The 18,442-nt window shown below is 53.4% G+C and overlaps 1 protein-coding gene across 1 annotated transcript; it reads left to right on the forward strand.

The window, feature by feature from the left end:
* Positions 1–1,344: 1,344 nt before the first annotated feature.
* Positions 1,345–14,420, forward strand: LOC115618098 (homer protein homolog 3-like). The gene is made up of 9 exons (XM_030509279.1): positions 1,345–1,583; positions 3,472–3,628; positions 4,488–4,619; positions 5,048–5,155; positions 8,357–8,478; positions 9,396–9,552; positions 10,935–11,042; positions 11,221–11,301; positions 12,157–14,420. Exons 1-9 carry the CDS (start codon positions 1,570–1,572, stop codon positions 13,036–13,038), a joined length of 1,761 nt encoding a protein of 586 aa, XP_030365139.1. The 5' UTR covers positions 1,345–1,569; the 3' UTR covers positions 13,039–14,420.
* Positions 14,421–18,442: the final 4,022 nt, after the last annotated feature.

Here is an 18,442-nt window from a genome sequence, read left to right on the forward strand (position 1 = left end):
GCAGTGAGGAGAAGGGAAACATGAGCAATCATTTCAGGAGATTCTGCCTGTTCTGCTTCCCTCGCAGGGAGGCGGCAGCGGGATTCCCTCCCTGGCCCAGGCAGGTGAAGCTGCTGCTGAGCCCTGGCGCTGGTGGTGCCGCTTTGCTCTCTGTTGGAAGCAAAGCACGTGTGGTGGAGCTGGCAGCAGGCCCATGGGAGAGCCTGCGAGGCTTGCACGTTTCTAACTGGAAGGGATGCGCCTTGCACAGCCGCCGGGAAGTGGTGTTGCTCCAGGGAACACCGTAAGGGACAAGCAGAGGTATGAGGAGTGTTGAGGCACGGTGGTGGTGTGAAGGCACAAGAAGCAGAGCACCCTTCCCATCGGCACCATCAGAGGGGCAGCTTGCGGTGTACCTGAGACCAGGAAAAGAACGTGCATTCCCGGGGGCTGTGTGCTGGCAGGAGAGCGGCCAAGTTGGCTTCATGGGATTAGGAAAAGCATAAGCTAACCCTGTGAGGGCTTTTCTCCTCTCCGACAGGGCTTCCAGTTGCAGTTTATTTTCCACTCCTGGTGCTCAGAAGGAAAGTAACGCTGGCTTTTGTGGTGCGTGGCCTCCTGAGCCTCTCCTGGCTTAGAGCGATAAGTAGGAAGGCAGTGGGGGTTTCCAGTATTAAGATACTCTCAGCTGACCTGCTTGGAGGCAGACCTACCAAAGAGGCTGGAGATCTGGGCTCTCTATCCCTTCTACAGGCATCTTTCATCATGCAAATTCACTTTCTTACGCTTCTTTCGGAGATACCCAGTCTCAGCTGACATGGGAGAGAGCAGGGTGGGGACCATTTACTGCAGAGCCTCATTTACAAAGCAAATAATAGCCCAGCGCTCACATGTCATGGGGAGACAGCGCAGGGCAGCCACAGCGGTTCCTCCCTGCTGGAGTCTGGGATCATGCCTGGCCCTGCAGAGCACGGGGCAGGGAGCACACGAGGTGGGAATCCCCCGTGTGGCTGCAGACCCGATCCCTGCGGGCAGAGGAGGGTGATGTCGGGAATGGCAGAGCTCAGGGTGCATCGAGGGGGCTGGCTGGGGGACAGGGGACATCACTTGGTCTGAAAGCTGCTGCAGTCAGCAGGAGGGATCCCACTGGCACTGGGTGCAGGCGCCGCTGAGCACAGGAATAGCTCCGTGCGGGCGAGGGCTGATCCCTGAGGAGGGGTTTCCATCATGCAGCCGCATCACGTGCGCGTGACTGGGAACACGAGCGCTTTCCAGGCTCCTCTGTGGCCCTTTCCCAACAGCCAGCGCCTGCTGCCAAGGGGATTTGCTCCAGTTACACAGCTCACCCACTTATCCCCCCGGCCAGGGAAGAAAACTTGTTCAGTGATGAGAAATCATTGCAAGCTCCAAGCTTGGGACAAAGGGAGCCCCTGAATGCTGCCTGGTTGAACGCCCTGTGCTCTGGGTGGTGAATAAGAGCTGAAAGGAATCACTTGGAGGCAAAAACTCCAGCTAGGAGACCTGAGGAGGAAGCTGCTGGAGGAGACGCATACTAACTCCATTGGCCTCTACTCTTACCCTTCCTAACAGATGTCACCAACTAGGTAATGTCCTTCCTCTCTTCTTTCCAACACTAGCCAGGATTTGGGGGTTAAGGTGCAGAAACATTAGTTTTTCCCTACTCTGTAGCTCCTGTGTCTCAAAGGGTTAAGTTGTGATCCATGTGAAACTTCGTATCTGTCACTGGAGCCTGGAAAACATGAATCTCATTCCAAAACCAGACTGTGGCTGAATAAAACCAGGCAGAGAAGGTGCAGAGAGAGGCTGGATTAGACCCTCCTGCAGTCACAGGAGATCTGAGTCAGGGAACCAAGGTGTGAAATGGGGAGCTAGCAGGGAGGATCTGATTTCCTTCCTGAGCTTTGGGATGTGTTCAGAAAGCAGCAGGTACATTTGTCTCTGGATTGACAGGAAAGGCTGCTCATGGCAGCTGTGAGGACTTGGAACAGGCAGGAAATACAAGTGTGTGGATTTGGGGAGCTTGCCCAGAGCAGGGTCGTGCCTGTGCCTTGTGCGCAGCTGCCGTGGGGGGGTGTTCCCAGTCACATCACATTTCACTGGGTTTGGGTAATGGCCAGTACCTTGGGTTTAACCAAAGCCAAGCCCAGACCCCGATGCACCTGATGTTGTGTCATGGGAACATTCCTTCGTGCTCCTGAAACGCTCGAGTTACATCCTGATGCCTCTGGTTCAACTCCTTAGTTCAGCTCAGATCGCACTGGTTACAGAGCCCGGGCAGTGCTTGGTTCAGAGCTTTCTTCCAGCAGCTGCACATTGTGTGGTGAAGTGTTTCCTTTCATTCCTTGTGAAGTGGCTTGCTTTGAATCCTGCAGTGTGACCTCTCCCTGCAGGATGCGCTTCCCAAGCATGAGTCAAGGGAGGAAGAGCTGTGCTGAGGGGAAGGCGCTGCTTGTGCTCACATCCTAGACACATCATCCATCCATCCATCCGTCCGTCCATTTATTTCCCTCGCGCTCCAGCTTGGAGATACGAAGTATATACAATACAGCAGCCAGAGAGTCCTGTCCCTGGTGCACTTGCCATGAACTGCCCACTGAGGTGCTGAGGGGTGCTGAAAGAAAGCTTCAAGGTGGCCTAAAAAGACTGTAACCCCTCATCATTAACATGACTCTGGCTGTGTTGTGAAGGGCTGCCAGGTATACTCCAAACATGAGGTTGTGATGTCCTATTTGTGCTTCTGCTTCCAAGTTGCTTGCCTATCCATGGGTGAGCATGCATATATGATATACTAACGTGAGGGCATAACCTGTTATTGCTGGGATAAGCAGGCTTTTGGCCTTTGGAAATGGCTGAAGACTGCAGAGGAGGACAGAGAAACTCTAGAGGAAGGTAAAAACCTGTACCTGTAGTTAAACACCCTTGGTAGCTTTGTTATTGTGCCAAGGGTATTTTCATAGCCCAGGGTCACTAGTGTGCAGTGAAAGCTGCTGTCATTGTGCTGCCTGGATGGTGGTCAAATAGGAGGCATAAACAACCACGGGCTTGTACTTTGCAGGGGCATCCAGCAGTCCCCCAGCTTCTAAAAAGGGCTTTGGAAGGGTGTCCAGGATGTGGAGAGCTCCTGGGGAGAGCACAGAGAAGCGCGGAGATCTTGGAAAAGCAACTCACAGGAATGCTGGAAAACTTGGGTCATGACTCTCCTGATAGGGAAGGACACTAGATGATACCAGCCCAGACTGGGGAGCTGCTGCTCCCTGCACAGAGGCTCAGCGGAGGGCTGCTGGGTGAGAGATGCTGTGTCCTTGGGGGCTGCCCTGCCTGGCACCCCCTGCCTCAGATCCCTGCAGAGAAGGCGAGGAGCAGAAGTGCTGCTGGTGGTGCATCATTCAGCCCCAGTGCCAGGAAGTCAGCGCTCTTTCCCTGTTGCTCAGCTCCCCTGTGCCCTGACAGCCCTGTTTGTTTCTCTTGCAGAGAGCAGCCAATCTTCAGCACCAGGGCCCACGTCTTCCAGATTGACCCTGCCACCAAACGGAACTGGATCCCTGCCAGCAAACACGCTCTCACCGTCTCCTACTTCTACGATGCCACACGCAACGTGTACCGGATCATCAGCGTGGGGGGCACCAAGGTGGGGGCAGCACCACGCAGCGTCACAGCAGGCTCTTCTCCACTCTGTTCTGGTGATGTTGTGGTGTCAAGTTGGTCAGTTCTCAGCACAGGCCCTTGAGGATCTCCACTGCAGGGAATGGAAGGTTAAACACTGCTGCCACGCTCAAGTGTAGTGTTAGACACTAGAATCTGTGCTGATGGGTCTGATGTTGTCTCTCCCAGCTCCAGTCTCTTCTCGCCCTTGGCACGTGCAAAGCACAAGCTTGTCCTGACACCCTTTATCCTGTGCTAAACCCAACCCCTGTAGAAATAATGAAATGACAGGCAGAGGCTGGGGGCATCTCAGGAGTTGTCTGTGCAGTCACTTCCACCAAACCCGAGTAACTCTCCACAAACTGCTCTTGATAGGCGTGTTCCTGACCTCCTCCTGCAGACCTGCAATGGCAGAGCCTCAGCATCTTCCCAGACACCTTCCTTTGGTGCTGCCCCAACCAGCAGAGTGGTTCATAACAGCCGCTCCCGACTGCTGGGGAAGCCTTTTGCTTTACTTGCCATGCAAATGGAGAACAGCAGCGAGTTGTGGAGTCCCCAGGGACACCCTGTCTCTTATCTTCCTTTCCAGCAATGGAGGAAGCTGATGACACTGAGACTTTCTTTTCCTTTTTCTAGATGAGATGACTGAGGTTTGTCCATGTCACGTAGCCACACTAGACTTTTGGTCACCAAAAGCCTGAACTGTTGTTTTATAGACGAAAAGCCAGAGCTTTCTCCCCCTAATTCCTAGAGCACCCAGGGATGATAGTGAGCACTCCCACCCCACCGCCTCAGGGCAGCAGGCTGGAGTTTTCTCTGACTCTCATTGTTGCTTCTCTCTCCAGGCAATCATCAACAGCACCATCACTCCCAACATGACCTTCACAAAGACATCCCAGAAATTTGGCCAGTGGGCAGACAGCCGAGCCAACACCGTGTACGGGTTGGGCTTTGCTTCTGAGCAGCATCTCTCCCAGGTAATGCTGCAGGTGCTGCAGAAAGCTGATGCCAGCGGGGGGAATGTCCCTGAAACCCTGAAGGGGAGATAAGCCTCTGGAGAACAGGCTTTAGGAGCCTGATGTAATGCTGTTCCTAGCATCTCTGCATCTTGCATCAGCTTTTAGCACAGTGGGAAGAGCTTTAAAGTAAAATTTGCAGAGTGGTTTTGAATATCACAAATCAAATTAGGACTTGAGGCTCAATTTCTGTCACTGCTGTTTAGCTAAGCCCACCGAGGGCCAGAACCATGGCCAGGAAGGGGCCACTCACTGAATTGTATTGTTAGTTGAAGAGAAATGTAAAAGCATGTTGGATGGAGCTGCAAAGGGAGGAGGACCCAGGCCTCGGGTCTGGTGAGTTGCACTTGTTGGCAGAGCACTGGAGTGACTCTTCCCCTCCCCTCTAGTTTGCAGAGAAGTTCCAGGAAGTGAAGGAAGCAGCTCGTTTGGCGAGGGAGAAGTCCCAGGATAAAACAGAGCTGACCAACCCTGCCCTGAACATCGCATCTCACCAGGTAATGCTGAGTGATGGCAGCCAGGGGAAACGGCCGCTGTGCTCATCTCCTCCAGTAACTTCTGACTTCCACCCCCTTCTGAGAGCTTCCTCCCAGACACTGAGCGGGGAGCCTCACACTTTGGTGGCACTTGTGGCCCTGAGGTCACTGCTGGAGCTCATGAAGCAGATTAACAAATGAGTGCTTAAGTGGAGCTCCTGGGAAGGTTCACCCCCCTCTCCCTTTGGCAAACTATGGAAGCCGTTTGATGTCTATTGAAGCCATGCTGGGGTGGGGGGGTTCCTGCTGTGCTGCCTGGGGCTTTTTAGTTTGGTGGGGTTTGTTGTGGTTCTTTTCTTCTTTGATTTCGAGCTGCTGGCTCTCCCTGGGCTCAGGGTGACAGCAGCACGCAGGTGGCATGCAGGAGTGCATGTTGCCTGGTCGAAGATCATAGGGAGGAAGACACATGGCACTTTTGTCCATTCTTCTGGGGCTGCAGGGAATTCTCCTCCAAGTGTCTCTGACAGGAGATGGTGCTGCCCACGGGGGTCCATGGAAAGACAAAGGGATTTCTTAGAGCTGGTGACTGAGGAGTGCTGGCCAGACTTCTGTTTCTGTTTCCACTGTGGAGGAGAAGCTGTGCTGTGAGAGCAGGAATCACACTCCTCTTGGGAACTCTCCCCTAAGGTAGCGCTGCTGCCTGACAGCCACTCATTCCATTTTCTTTTCCCCAGGAGACCAAGCCAGAAACCTTAAGCCCATCACAGATGGTTCTCACATGTGTTGCACTTGTTACCTTTCTCCCTGTGTAGCTAAACCAACTCCAGCAGCAGTGGGATGGAGGGAGAGGACAGGCTGTGGAGAGCTCTACCCTGTTTTTTCCCATGGTGAAGCAGTGCAGTGCTGATGATGAACTTGCCCTCCCAAATACTTCCCTCCAGAGGTGATTCTGCATTTCCCAGCGCTCCTGGCAGTAGGAGAGGAGCTGTAGGTTGGAGGACATTGTGTTCTCTGGGCTGGGTACAGATGGAGTGGCAGCAGAGGAGGAGGAGGGAGTGTGAACAGTACCTTGGCCTGCAGGGAAAGGAGGGGGAGGTGGTGGCTCTGCAGAGACTGGAAATGTCAGGTGGGGTGCAAAACTGGGGAAAATCTGCCCAGCTTTTGGCTCCTGTAACTCTAAGCCCCATCCTAATGGGTGGGTCATGAGGCCAAATGCTGGGTGGGTTAATGGCCAAAGACTCTGCTCAGTAATCATTACCCAAGATGCAGATTCCTGGCCAGCTGCGGTGTCATCTCCCAGCTCCCCTGGCCAGGAGGTGGAGGCTGGGAGTACAGATCCTCCCTCTTCAGCTGTTTACACCAGCAGAGCTCAGGAGGTGCCACAACAGGACATGTTCATCCCTTCTGTGCTGCGATGGCACCTTGCAGCAGAAGGGCTGAGGAGGTCACATGGAGGTGACCTTCACCTCACTCTTCCCATTCAGCCTGTCTCAGTGACCAGCATGCTGAGGCAGTGGCACGTGCAGTGTCCCTTGCCATGGGGGTGTGCACATCTTGGCCTGCAATTCCTGCTTTCTCCAGCCTGTACACAAATCAGCCCCTCATCCCTTCTCCAACTGTCCCACTGATTCCCAGTCTCTACATTAGTAGAGCTTCAAATCTGAGTTTCATCCTTGAATAATTGATTGTGTTTCTGTTTGCAAGTGAGCAGAGAGCAGATCTGTCTCCTGAAATTAAATCAAGGCTTCCTCCTTTTCTGCATCTGCACTAGTTTACTCAGGCTTTAGATTTTCAGAGCTGGGCAAATCCCAGGATAGAAGCTCTCTTCTGGCCTCTAGTAGCTTTTAGGCCAATTCCCATCCCATTTAGCATCCCCAGCACAGAGTATGTCACTGTGGAAACATAAGCAACAAAACAGTGTGCAGTATCTTCAGCTGGACTCACAGGGGTTCAACACACAAGAAAAGGAAACTTCTGCCCCTTCCCTGCCTCAGTTTCCCCACCTCGTGGTAAAGGTGAGGCAGGGTTGTGTTTTCCAGGTCTTGTTTCTCAGTCATTCTCTGGAAGGCTTCATGAAGCTGGTGTTTAATACATGTCATGGCCATGTCTGGCTCTATTTATAGGTGTCACCCGACTCCAAAGCAGGTGCCTGTCTCTACCACAGGCATTTGAGGGCTACCTATGAACCCCAGCAGCAGCCTGGGCTCACAGCTCCCTGCTTAGGAGCCCAGAGACTCGTTGCTCAGAGAGGCTTTTTATAGCTCAGTTTGCCCTGTCAGTGCCAAGCTGTTTCCCTGCTGTGAGAGGAGATCATGTAGGAAGGGTCTTCTGGAGGGGCTGGAGGATGTGAAGTCTGCTTTGGCTTCTGCATATTCATCTCTGCTCTGCTGTCAGTTGTTTGTCTCTGCTAGCTCTGATGTATGCAAGAATCTGGAGCCATAGACAAGGATATACTTTGGTGCAGAGACTGTGAGTTTCTTCTCCCACACCTTTGGAAAATGGGTGCCAGAGTCACCTGAGCAATAGAAGAGTTTCCTTCCCCTGAGCCTGAGACACCCCATCCCAATGGCACCTGGTGTCTTAGCTCAAGGTCCAGAAGCTGGGCTTGACTGAACCCAGGTCTGGCAGGTCTGCGTTTAGTTTAAGTCTTTCCACTGCTCTGAGAACCAGCAAGAAAATCCTCTTAAGAATTCAGCAAAGCCCCGGGACAGCCACTTGAGCAGCTCCAGTGTGTGCAGGGCCACGGGGCTGGGTTCCAGCTGGTGACACCCTGGCATTGCCATGGGGAAGCTGAGGGCCGGAGAATTCAGCCCCTCAGCTTGGGAGGGGGAAGAGCTGGTGCGTGCAGGCTGTGAGCCCTCCTGCTCAGCGTGTCTGCGCGCTGGGGTCGCTGCCCCAGCGTGGCATGGACACAGAGAAAGGGAGGACCCTGCAGCAGGGCAGCTGCTGGAAGAGCAGAGCACTGACCTGCCTATCCAAGAGAGAGCCCTGTGCCCACATTGCTGTGCCATGCCTGGTGCTGCTGAGCCGTACCTGAGGGTCTTTGTCACCCCTTGTCATGGAGACAAGCACAGCACTACCTGAGCGTTAGGACTGAAAGCCAGTGTTCCCCACAGGAGTGCAGGGGCTCAGAGCCAGCCCTGTGAACCTGGGCTAGGAGTGAGTTTGCAGAGACCTTGTGGGTCTCACTGCTGTGTGGTAACCACTCTTCTTCATCCCCAGGTACTTCCCAGCCCCATCATCAGCTCCAATGGGCCAGGAGAAGATAAACTATTCCGAAGCCAAAGCGCCGATGTGGAGGTGACCACGGAGAAGGAGCGGCTGAAGAAGATGCTCTCCGAAGGGTGAGGCTGCCACAAGTGCTCCCTGTTCCTCACTCCTGAACTGTCTGTTCTGGCAGGATTTGGTGCATGTCCCTGTCATCCCAAATGCTTTTGAACCAATGCTGCTACTTCAGGTAGCTGGATAATGCCCCGTGTCCGCTGCTGCTCTAACCCTCCACCGTAGCGATTTCCCCTCTTCTCCAGTAGGAAGTTATTCCGGTTGGAGGTGAAATCCGCTCTTCAGGCAGCGTGGGAAGAATGCTTTTGTGCCCGCAGCAGGGCTGAGTTGATGCCAGTTATCTACAGATCAGTAGTTTATGATACCAGAAGATATTCACGCTTTTCCAGCTGGCCCAGGGCTACATTTGTGTTAATTCCCCTGATGATACCAGCAAAGTCTCCGCTGCTTCCGCTCTTTGTCTGTTCAAGAGACTCTGGCTGGATTCTGCCCTGCGGCTCCCCTTTAGCTCCCAGCTGAACACTTAAGAGTATTTTTAAATCAAAAGCAAGTGTCCTTTGCTACCTTCTCCTGAGCCTGGGGTGGGAGGGCTTTAGTCAAAGCAAACTCAGATGTGACAAGGATTTAAACCCCAGATTTGCAGTCCCACATTATGAAGCTCCTTTGTAGCAGCTGTACACACAAACACACACACACCACCCCCCCTTAATCTCACAGTGTGGTTTCTGCAGTTTCAAGCCAGCACACAAGGCCTCAAATACAAATATTATCCGGGGTAAAGAGGCGCAGATTCAGGGCTGGAAGAAGCGTTTACATTGGGGAAGTGGTATGAAAGCTGAACAGAAAACTCTGGAGGAGCTGGGAGCTGCCCTGCGCTTCCAGGAGCTTTGTTTCGGTGCATGTGAGCACGGGGGGAAGAACCCTTCATGCTGAGACTCTCCTGTGCTCTCCTGAACACTTGCCGTGTTCTCTCACACAGTTCTGTGAGTGAAGTCCAGTGGGAGGCCGAGTTCTTCAGCCTCCAGGACAACAACAACAAGCTCGTGGCTGCTCTCCATGAAGCCAACGCCAACGTGGACCAGTGGAAGAAGCAGTTGGCTGCTTACCAGGAGGAGACGGAAACACTGCGGCAGCGGGTGAGCACCGGAGGGGCTTTGCAGAGCAGGTCAGAGGAAGCCCCATCCCAGAACCAGATGGTGCCCTTGACCCCATTCTCTCTTCAGTTTCCATGGGTGTCAGCAGGAGATGGGATGGAAATCCAGGATGCTGCATGAGCCTGGCAGGGAAAACATGTCAAGGAATAAGGCCATGTAGCCAGGGAGCTCTCACAAGAGCTCCTGTTCTCTGCAGAGCAAGTTGGGGTTGTGCTGTGTCCCCATGAGCAAAGGGAGGAAACCAGGGCACAAAGTCAAAGCATACCAGCTTCCTTCACATTTCCAGGGGGTGGTTCCCAGCTGCAGCAGTACTGAGTGAGGTCCATGCCCCCTTAGCTGGGCATCAGCACAAGCTTCTGGCTGCTGACAGGAAGGATGAAGGTTGCTCTGTCTGCTGTAATTAGCTCAAATCCAAGCTGCCACATCATGAAACCCACGTGGTGCGGTACAAACAAGCCCTTGTTCGGTTGGAAGAATAGGATCTTTTGACCTGTATAATGTCAGAGAGGTCCCAGATCAACTGTGTGCAGGCCTGTGTGCATCTGGGCAGAGGAGTGACAGTCACACGGCTGAGCTTGTTGGGAAGAACTATGGAGAACTTGGGAAAGGGTTTTAGGACAGTTGGGGTTTGGCTGGGAAAGGACTCTGGGGGCCTGCAGAAGGAGGCATGAAGCCATTTCACTTCAGGATAGCTCATTCAAAAGACAGCAGGGATTTATAGCAATTGAGAGCTGTTTCCACCCGATGGCTGTTGTGTGGCCAGTCCCCAGGAAACAGCCATCCCCCAGGATTCACTGTGCCCACTGGTGGTTCTCAGTGTTGGAGTCACACAGTGACAGAACAAATGTTTCTGCTCTGCAGCAGGAGCCTGCCTGAGGTGTAGCAGAGACCTTGGTGTTGTGTGTGCATTTTAAAACACAAATCCTCTTCATGAATCATCTCAGCCACTGGGCTGAATTTTTTCAGGAATGGGGCAAATCCTTCCTCCCAGCCCTGCTGGGGTTGAGCTGCAGCAGCTCCCTTGCCCTTGGCAAGCTCTGCCCAGGGATGTAAATGGTGTAGCCATCACTTTGGGTTGTAGGCTCATGTGCTTGATGTCAACCAGCTGGAAGCACAGAGGTGGAGGAGAAAGCAGAGACAGTCTCTAACCTGAGCTTTGCCATGGAGGGTTTCTGTGTGTGATCTGGGCAGAGCAGAAGGAGATGATTTTTTCCTCCCCAGGGTGGGAGCTGCTGCCCTGTTGTAACCTGGTTGGGTTTGCAAGGAAGCCAAAACATGACGGAGAGTGACTGAGGGTGATGAGGTGTCAGGACATTCCTGTATCTCTGAGCATGCTTCCCCTGTGCTTGCTTCCATGTAGGTAGCAGAAACTGGAGTCACAGGGCACTCAGGATTCCTCCAGCGAGAACAACAAGGAAGAGCTGAGCCAAACCCTGGAGGAGCTGGAACTGCTGATCAAGGCTAAGGATGAGGTAAGAGCCCACAAGCAGAGCAAAGCCTGCAGCTGGGAGGCCCGTCAGTCACCAACACCCTGTTTGTCATTACAGCTTGAGTGAGAGGGGAGGGAGGGAAGGGACTTGGCTGGGGTAGGTGCTGGGAGCTGGCCCCACTGGGACAGGGGTGGTCTGACAGCTCCTCCTTGTGTTTTAGGAGATCCAGATGCTAAAGAGCCAGAAGTGTGGCCGATGGGAAGCAGAGGGCGAGCGTGAGGAGACACTGCAGAAGCTGCAGGTGGGGATGGCAGATCTGGGACACCTCTGCACTCATAGCAGAGTGATCCTCCCATTTCTCTGCTGAGCCAAAGAGTGAATGCTGTAGAGCTGCTGTGCCTATGGTCTGCCTCTGGATGATGGGACTGGGTTCTTGCTGGTGTCTCTGCCTTCTTCCACCCTCTCTGTGTCCCTCAGAGATGTGACATGGGGCACAATCAGCAGGCAAGAGCAAACCCAGCCTTCACCTACTCTCCTTTTAGCTCTTGCAGTAGCCCCTGACATGGGACTGGAGCAGAATCTGTCATGTCCTGTGACCGTCTACCTCTGAAGTCCTGCTTAGCATGCTGGCTGGCCGGGCTGGCTGGGGAGCAGAGCTCTGCCTCAGTCTGGCTGGCAGGAGGGATGCAAGCTGCTCTGCACCTCAGGGCAAGGACACAGGTGGAAGCAGGATCTGTTGTGTGGTCTCTGGGGGCACTGCCTGCCTGTTGTTCACCTCTGAGCTACTGAACAAGGAGATCTGCTGCAGGGCCCAGCCCCTTACACAGGCACTGGTTTTCATGGCAGAATAGTGTCTCCAAACATCAAATGCCATCACAACTGGAGGTGACAGGCATGTGAGATCTGCTTTGCAAACTGTGGGCACATCCCTGGGTTTGGGGAACACGTGCTCACATGCATGTGCCTGCCAAGTGCTGTGGCCTAGGACAGGAGATCCCTTGGTGAAAGAAACTGGTGGGGCCCCAGGCTTCTGGGTGTGGGGAAGCCTGGTGCTGGGCTGGCAGCGTGGCTGGTTGGTGCAGATAAGGGGGCGGTGTGTGAGCAGCTCCTGTTGGTGCTGGGGCAGCCCCCTCACTGCACTCGTGTCCCTGGGCAGGAGCTGGAGACCCGCAACGCAGAGCTGGAGCAGCGCCTTCACCTGGCTGAGCAGACATTGGCAGAGACCCTGGCCGAGAGGGAGAAGATCCAGAACGAGGTCACCAAAGTGGCGGAGATCATGGATGTGAAGATATTTGAGCTCAGTGAGATCCGGCAGGGACTGGCCAAGCTGGTAGAGAGGCAATTGAGCAGCAGCACACTCAGAGGAGACACCTCCAGAGGAGGGGAGCCTGAGCTGGGACAGTCACAGAACATCGAGGTCTGCTGGGGCAGGACATGCCAACATACCAGCAGCTGCCTGGACAGTGTGGAGACCAGCCACAGCCACCTACTGCCCCCTGAACACCCAGGCAGAGGGCAGAGAGCACCTGAGCTCCTGAATCCTCCTCAGGGAGCATCGACAAATCACAGCCAGACCTCTCTGGACCCTGCCATGGCTGTGGCATGGTCCAGAGAGAGCGGCTGTGCCCGAGCCGCCCTCCCAGCCCCCTGCTGCCGCACTGTGTCTCCCACAGTTGTGAGGTTTCAGGGGGAAGGGGCTGAGCAGCCTGTGCAGGTTTTCAGTAGTTTGGTTTTAGGAAACCACTTGCCTTTTGCAAATAAGCTGCCAGGTGTTTTCCCACCTGGGCAGGGAGCAGCAGTTCTAGCACACCAAGAGCAAGAGTTGCTCCTTTTCCTCTTCCCCAGCCCTAACTACATCATGTCTTTTCAACAGGATCCAGTAACACTTCCAGAGGTAGCAGTGTCCCCACTGCAGAGAAGGGTCCTTGCCCTGACCGTGTGTCCTTTCCACTGTTCAGTTGCATCCTCCAGAGAAGAAGGAGCTGCAGGTTTTAAAGCTCTTATTAGTTCACCACAGTGGGATGTAATGACTTGTTAAAACTTTAAGCTGAAGAAGAGCAGAGGCTTGGTTGGGAAAGGGGCATTTGAGAAATGGGACATCCCTGAGGGGATGGGCCAACAAACTGCTCCGTTGGCATCAATCCCGGCCTCTGAGGGCTGCACTTAATTGAAATTAAATGGAGCAAGTCACAGTTGCTCTTGGCTGCTTTTTTTTTTTCCTTCTTTTTCATTAGGAAACAGTCCCCAGGGTCAGCCCCAGTGCTCCCTGTGAAGGGTCTGGGTCCCTGCTCCATGTCAGCCCCAGTGCTCCCTGTGACGGATCCGGGTCCCCTGCTCCATGTCAGCCCCAGTGCTCCCTGTGAGGGGCCGGGTCCCTGCTCCATGTCAGCCCCAGTGCTCCCTGTGACGGATCCGGGTCCCTGCTCCATGTCAGCCCCAGTGCTCCCTGTGAAGGGTCTGGGTCCCTGCTCCATGTCAGCCCCAGTGCTCCCTGTGAGGGGCTGGGTCCCTGCTCCATGTGAAGGGTCCTGGTGCCAGCTTGCCACACTTGGCCACATGGAAGGAGAACAGGAGGCGTTTGGAGCATGCTGGGACCAGTGCCCTGAGGAGCCTGTGAGAAGTTTGTGAGTTACCACAGATGTTTTCTAGTCATAGGAATTGAGCAAGGAAGAGTTGTGCCCCCCACGGCACCTGCTGTGCCCCCCCAATTACCCAGGAGCATGTTAGCCCTGTGCTGAATGATGAAGCAGTGTCCATGTAGAAAATAGTTAGAAACCTCCCAGGAGTGTTGATGGATTTGGATTCTGTTGTTGGGGTTTTTGCCCTCTTTGCCACTATAAGTAATCCTGGGAATGTCTCACAGGTTGCAGAAACTCTGGTGCTGGCAAGCACTGCCTGCCAGTGCTGCCCTCTCCCCAGCACACCCCCTGAACCTCAGCAGAGCTCAGGGCCTGCCTCTCCTTTCCCTCACCTGGTGACCACGAGAGGAACCCAGAGCTCCCACGCACTGCCTGCAAGTCAGGGCAGGATTTGGGGCTGGCACCTTGGGAATCCGCTGCCGTGGAGAGCTGCTGGTGACTCCCTGCTGGATTGTGTCCAGGCAAAGCCCTTCCCTTCCCAGGGGTGATGAGGAAACAGTGAGGTTTCCAGACCTGCATAGCCAGGGAAGGGCTTTTCTGGTTTTAGGTTGGGCTTTTTTCGTTGGTTTTCCCTTCATTTTAATGATTTTTGTTTGCATGACGTGTTCTCAACTGTATGGCTGGAGCTCCTGTAGTGATACTTGTTTCAGGGTATTTAAGAAGGGAAGGAAGTAACTGGGTGGCAAAAGACTCCAGGGACTTGTTTACCTCCCCGTGCCAGTGTTCATATTCTATTCCTACAGGAGCAGCCTTCTTTTGAAATAGAGATCAGCTCCAAGAAGGTGTGTTTGGTTTCATTTGTCACTGGGCTTATGGCAGGAGGAGGTGGGATTTGGGAGTATGGGAGAAAGGAAGTTGAGCAGAAGTTCCTTGTGTTCTCTGCTCCTGCCCTCTCATGCTCCTCTCCTGTGGCTGTGACCCACAGGCTGGAGCTGGGTATGGATCCTGAATTCTGGCAGTGACCATTCCATAGCCCAGCAGCTTGGCCAGTGCCTGTGGTGATGGCTCAGTGGTGGGGCTGACCACGCCTGGCTGAGTCAGCTCTCCTGAGGCCACCTCACACCATTCCCAAGCAGTGAGAGGCAGAACCTGAGTCAAGCTGCTGCACATCCCAGCAGGACTCCCTGGGAGTGGGGGAGAGACACAGCCACAAACTGCTCTTACGCTATTTAAGCCTCTTCTTGTCCCTTATGCATTGAAATGTCCTCAAAGCACAACCTAGCATCACTGGAGAACTCCACCTAGGCCTACAGCAGAGACAACTGAGTTGAGGTGGAGTGGAGGAAGGTCTGCAAGTCATGCAACAAGTCACACATAGGAGGAATCTGGAGCTAATCTTCCACTGCCATCCTGCAGGAAGCTCTCCTGGTTTCACAGTGGTTCAACCTTCTCATGGCAGATGGAGAGTCAGACTCCATTTAAAAATGCCATGGAAACCAGACCAACCAACCAACCAGGCCATGGAAAAGTGCAAGTTCTGGGCTGCTGCTTATCCTCATGTCCCATCTGAAGCCAGAGCCCAGGGGTGTGTGCACACAGGGGGCCTGTGGGAGCAGTCCTACCTCCCCCCCAGGTCTATCTCATGATGGTGAGTAAAACCAGTGTTGAGTGCTGCTGAGCTCAGACTGGAGGAGGGTATCCGAGTGCCAACGAGACAGGGGTTGTGCAGGGATCCTGCTCTAGAGCCTCCTCTTGCTATCCCAAGCTGTAACCCCCTGGAAGGGGGGTTTCTGTCTAGTGGGGAAAGTATTACAGCCAGGCCATACAAAGTGCAGATTCCTCTTGTTGAAATCAGTACTTCTGCAGGAGCAAAGCCCGTGCATAAAACCTGCTGAGCTGCTTGTTCAGTGCACACCAAGGTGCTGCCAGCCCCTGGGGCCTTTGCTGGCTGGAGCTGGCCTGGCCCTGCCAGGATGCTCAGCGCTGTTCCCTGCGCTCTCTGTACCCTGAGGCCACTGGTGCTTCGCCTGCGTTGGCATCAGCTCGTCACAGTCCTGGCTGTGCCCTTTGCTCTTCCATTGTCAGGAACCAGGAGCAGAGGCAATTTCCTTCACACTGTTCCCAACAGGGACTTTTGCAATGCTTTCCTTGCCAGAATAATCTGAAGAGTGGCTTTTTGATGAGATCTGTCCTGCGCTGAGCATTTGTTCAAAGCCTCTTACCGAGGCATCGCAGGGCAGTGTGATGGATGGTTCTGGGAGGCACTTTCCATTGCAGTCTTCCCCTCATCTAAACTAATGAAAACCAATTCATCACCAGCTATTTCCACAAATGCCCTAAACCTGCAGTTAGCAATGAGCCAGTGCAGCAGCAAAAGCACTAATTCCATCTGCCCACTCCAGTGAGCATTTCAAAAGGACTTCAGTTGGTGTCCAGAACAGTAGCGTCCAACACATCACCACCCTGTGCTTTCCAACCCTCCCTCCTTCCTCTTTATGCTTCTCTTGCTTCAAAAGGAGAAAATCCTGTGTCACAAAAAGCCAGCAGTGAGTGGCAAGGCTGCAGTTTGCTTCAGTCTCACAGTAACAGTTATTGTCAGCAGCTAAATTAGCAGCTTCCTGCTGGAGGAGAAACGCTGCTGATTGCAGGTGCCCTTGAGAGAGCTAATTCTTGTGGTAAATTAGGATCTTAATTATTCATAGAAACCCAGACAGAACATTATAAAGAGAACATGGGGAAATAGCTCACATATGAGAGCAGGATGAACAAAGAAAGAAATCTTTCAACCTTCCCCTGTTCATACAACATTGCAATGAACAGCAGCAAGGTGAGATTCTCTGCTCTGGACCCAGACCCAAGACAAGGTCCTTCTGACCAGCTCAGCAAGAGGAAATGAAGCTTTGCTATTACAGGACATGCCAATAATAGAGCCTCAGAAAAAGGATGTGTCTAATGCAAACACCATCTGACAGATGCCAATAGAGCCTGGACAGGAACGCAGACCCAGTCCAGAGCTTGAGCTGGCCTGGCTGGAACGGCAGCCCACCACCAGCTCTGCCACAGCTCACTCTGCAACCTCCTCACCCCGCCAGGCTCTGGTTCCTCCTCCTCCTCCTCCATAAAGCACATAATTACTCTCCCTGAAGGACTGTTAGACACCAATTACTCACATCTACAAGTGCCTGGAGAGCCAAGCGAGGAAGAGGTTAGCACAGGCCAGGCTGGTTAATGCTCTAAGTCCGCTGAGTGGTTTTTAAACAAGAGGTAAAAATCTTTCTCTTCCCCAAAAGCCGCTTCAGAGCCCCTGGTAATGTGTGGTGGGTTCTTAGGCAGCCTCACATCAAAGTTACTTAACAGATTGTCTTTGCTATCTGTGGTTTTGTGAGGACACCCTCTTGCTAAGAGGGAAAAGCAACCAAGCACTTTGTTTTAAACCTCCAAAGGATCAAGCTTGGGGGAATTAGTAATTAAATAGCACCATTAGTGAAAAAGAGGTGAGCTAACCCTTCCGAGCTCCTGCATCTGGCTGCAGGATCAGCTGCTCAGGGGATGGGTTATTTTTAGTGCAGCAACGGGCTGTTTCCACTCGGCAGCACAGGCTGTGAGTGTGACACCCCCCATGCACACACTGGAAGACAATTTCCGTGTGCACCACCGAAGGCAATTAGATGTGTGCTTTGGAAAATGTCCATGAACACATAATAAAGTCCCAACACCCAGCGAGGTTCACAGCTCCCTTTCCCTGAGTAATTCCTGATTATTATCGTTACTAGACTGTGGTGTGGAAAGGCAGTTTCTGCTCTGGGGGAAAAGAACATGAGCTACAGCACTAATCATCTCTGCACCAGGTCCTGCCTCCTCCAGCAGCTCCCCTTCACCCTTCCAAACAAGCAGCAGCTGGAATAATACTGGAAATGAGACGTTTGTGTTAACAGGAAGCAACATTCCAGACACAAGAGATGTGGCAGCTCCAGCGACAGGTAATCCAAAGGGGCAACACTTGCACACTCATCAGCTCACACCTGAAGCACCATCTGCTTCCACTTGGCTCCCTGAGCTCTGTTAAGCATCAGCCTGGGAAGGGAGAATCAAAGGTACCAAGATCCACTTCCTCGGATGCTGCTGTAAACTGCAGTGGTAGGAAGCTGCCAGGTGGAAAGGGCCAGGAGGCTGGTACCACCTCTGTCCCCACAGCAACACCTCTGTCCCCATGGTGTGCAGGGAGGGGGTCTGTAGTCTGCAGCACCAGCTATTCCAGGGCACGTGTCACCTTTGTAGTTCACTGGGGCTTGTGTAGGCCGCCACAAATGTGAACTGTCACCCATTTCTCATGTACCCCATCCTGCAGCCTATACATGGGTGACACTGTGCTCCAGAGAGAGCAGGGCAGCTCCTCACCCTGTTGCAGCTTATTTTCCCCAAGACCTGGTAGAACAAGAAGACAGGATGCTGTACATAGTCTCTGCCTTCTGTTTCAACTGATGCTGGGCTAACAGGGTTTCAAATCCCAGCAGGCAGCTCACAGAAAACATTTCACTCTAGCCTTACAGATATACAGAGATATTGATGTCCAGACCTTGTGATGTGTAGATGAAAACAGCGTCTGGGCCTAGAGATTGGTGGCATGAGTGCCACCTCCCCTGTGGGCTCAATGTGGGAGTAGCACAGCTTGTGATGTTTGGGCTTGGGAACACAAGAATGATAATGGGAAGGGCTGCGCAGAGATGAAGGGATGGGGATGAGCCACTGCAACGGGCTGCTGCTCTGCTCACAGCTTCTCTTTGCCAGGGCAGAGCAGAGTCTGCTGCTCCTTCACAACTGCTCTCCCTCCAGAAGTGACAGGAATCCAAAGCGAGTCATGCA

Source organism: Strigops habroptila, chromosome 20, assembly GCF_004027225.2.
Source record: "Strigops habroptila isolate Jane chromosome 20, bStrHab1.2.pri, whole genome shotgun sequence".
NCBI lineage: Eukaryota > Metazoa > Chordata > Aves > Psittaciformes > Psittacidae > Strigops > Strigops habroptila.

What these genes read in the sequence shown, in the direction of transcription:
- LOC115618098 (XM_030509279.1), top strand. An exon ending in CTGAGCAGCATCTCTCCCAG is followed by an intron (nt 4,620 to 5,047) that starts GTAATGCTGCAG and finishes CCTCCCCTCTAG; the next exon opens with TTTGCAGAGAAGTTCCAGGA. An exon ending in TGAACATCGCATCTCACCAG is followed by an intron (nt 5,156 to 8,356) that starts GTAATGCTGAGT and finishes CTTCATCCCCAG; the next exon opens with GTACTTCCCAGCCCCATCAT.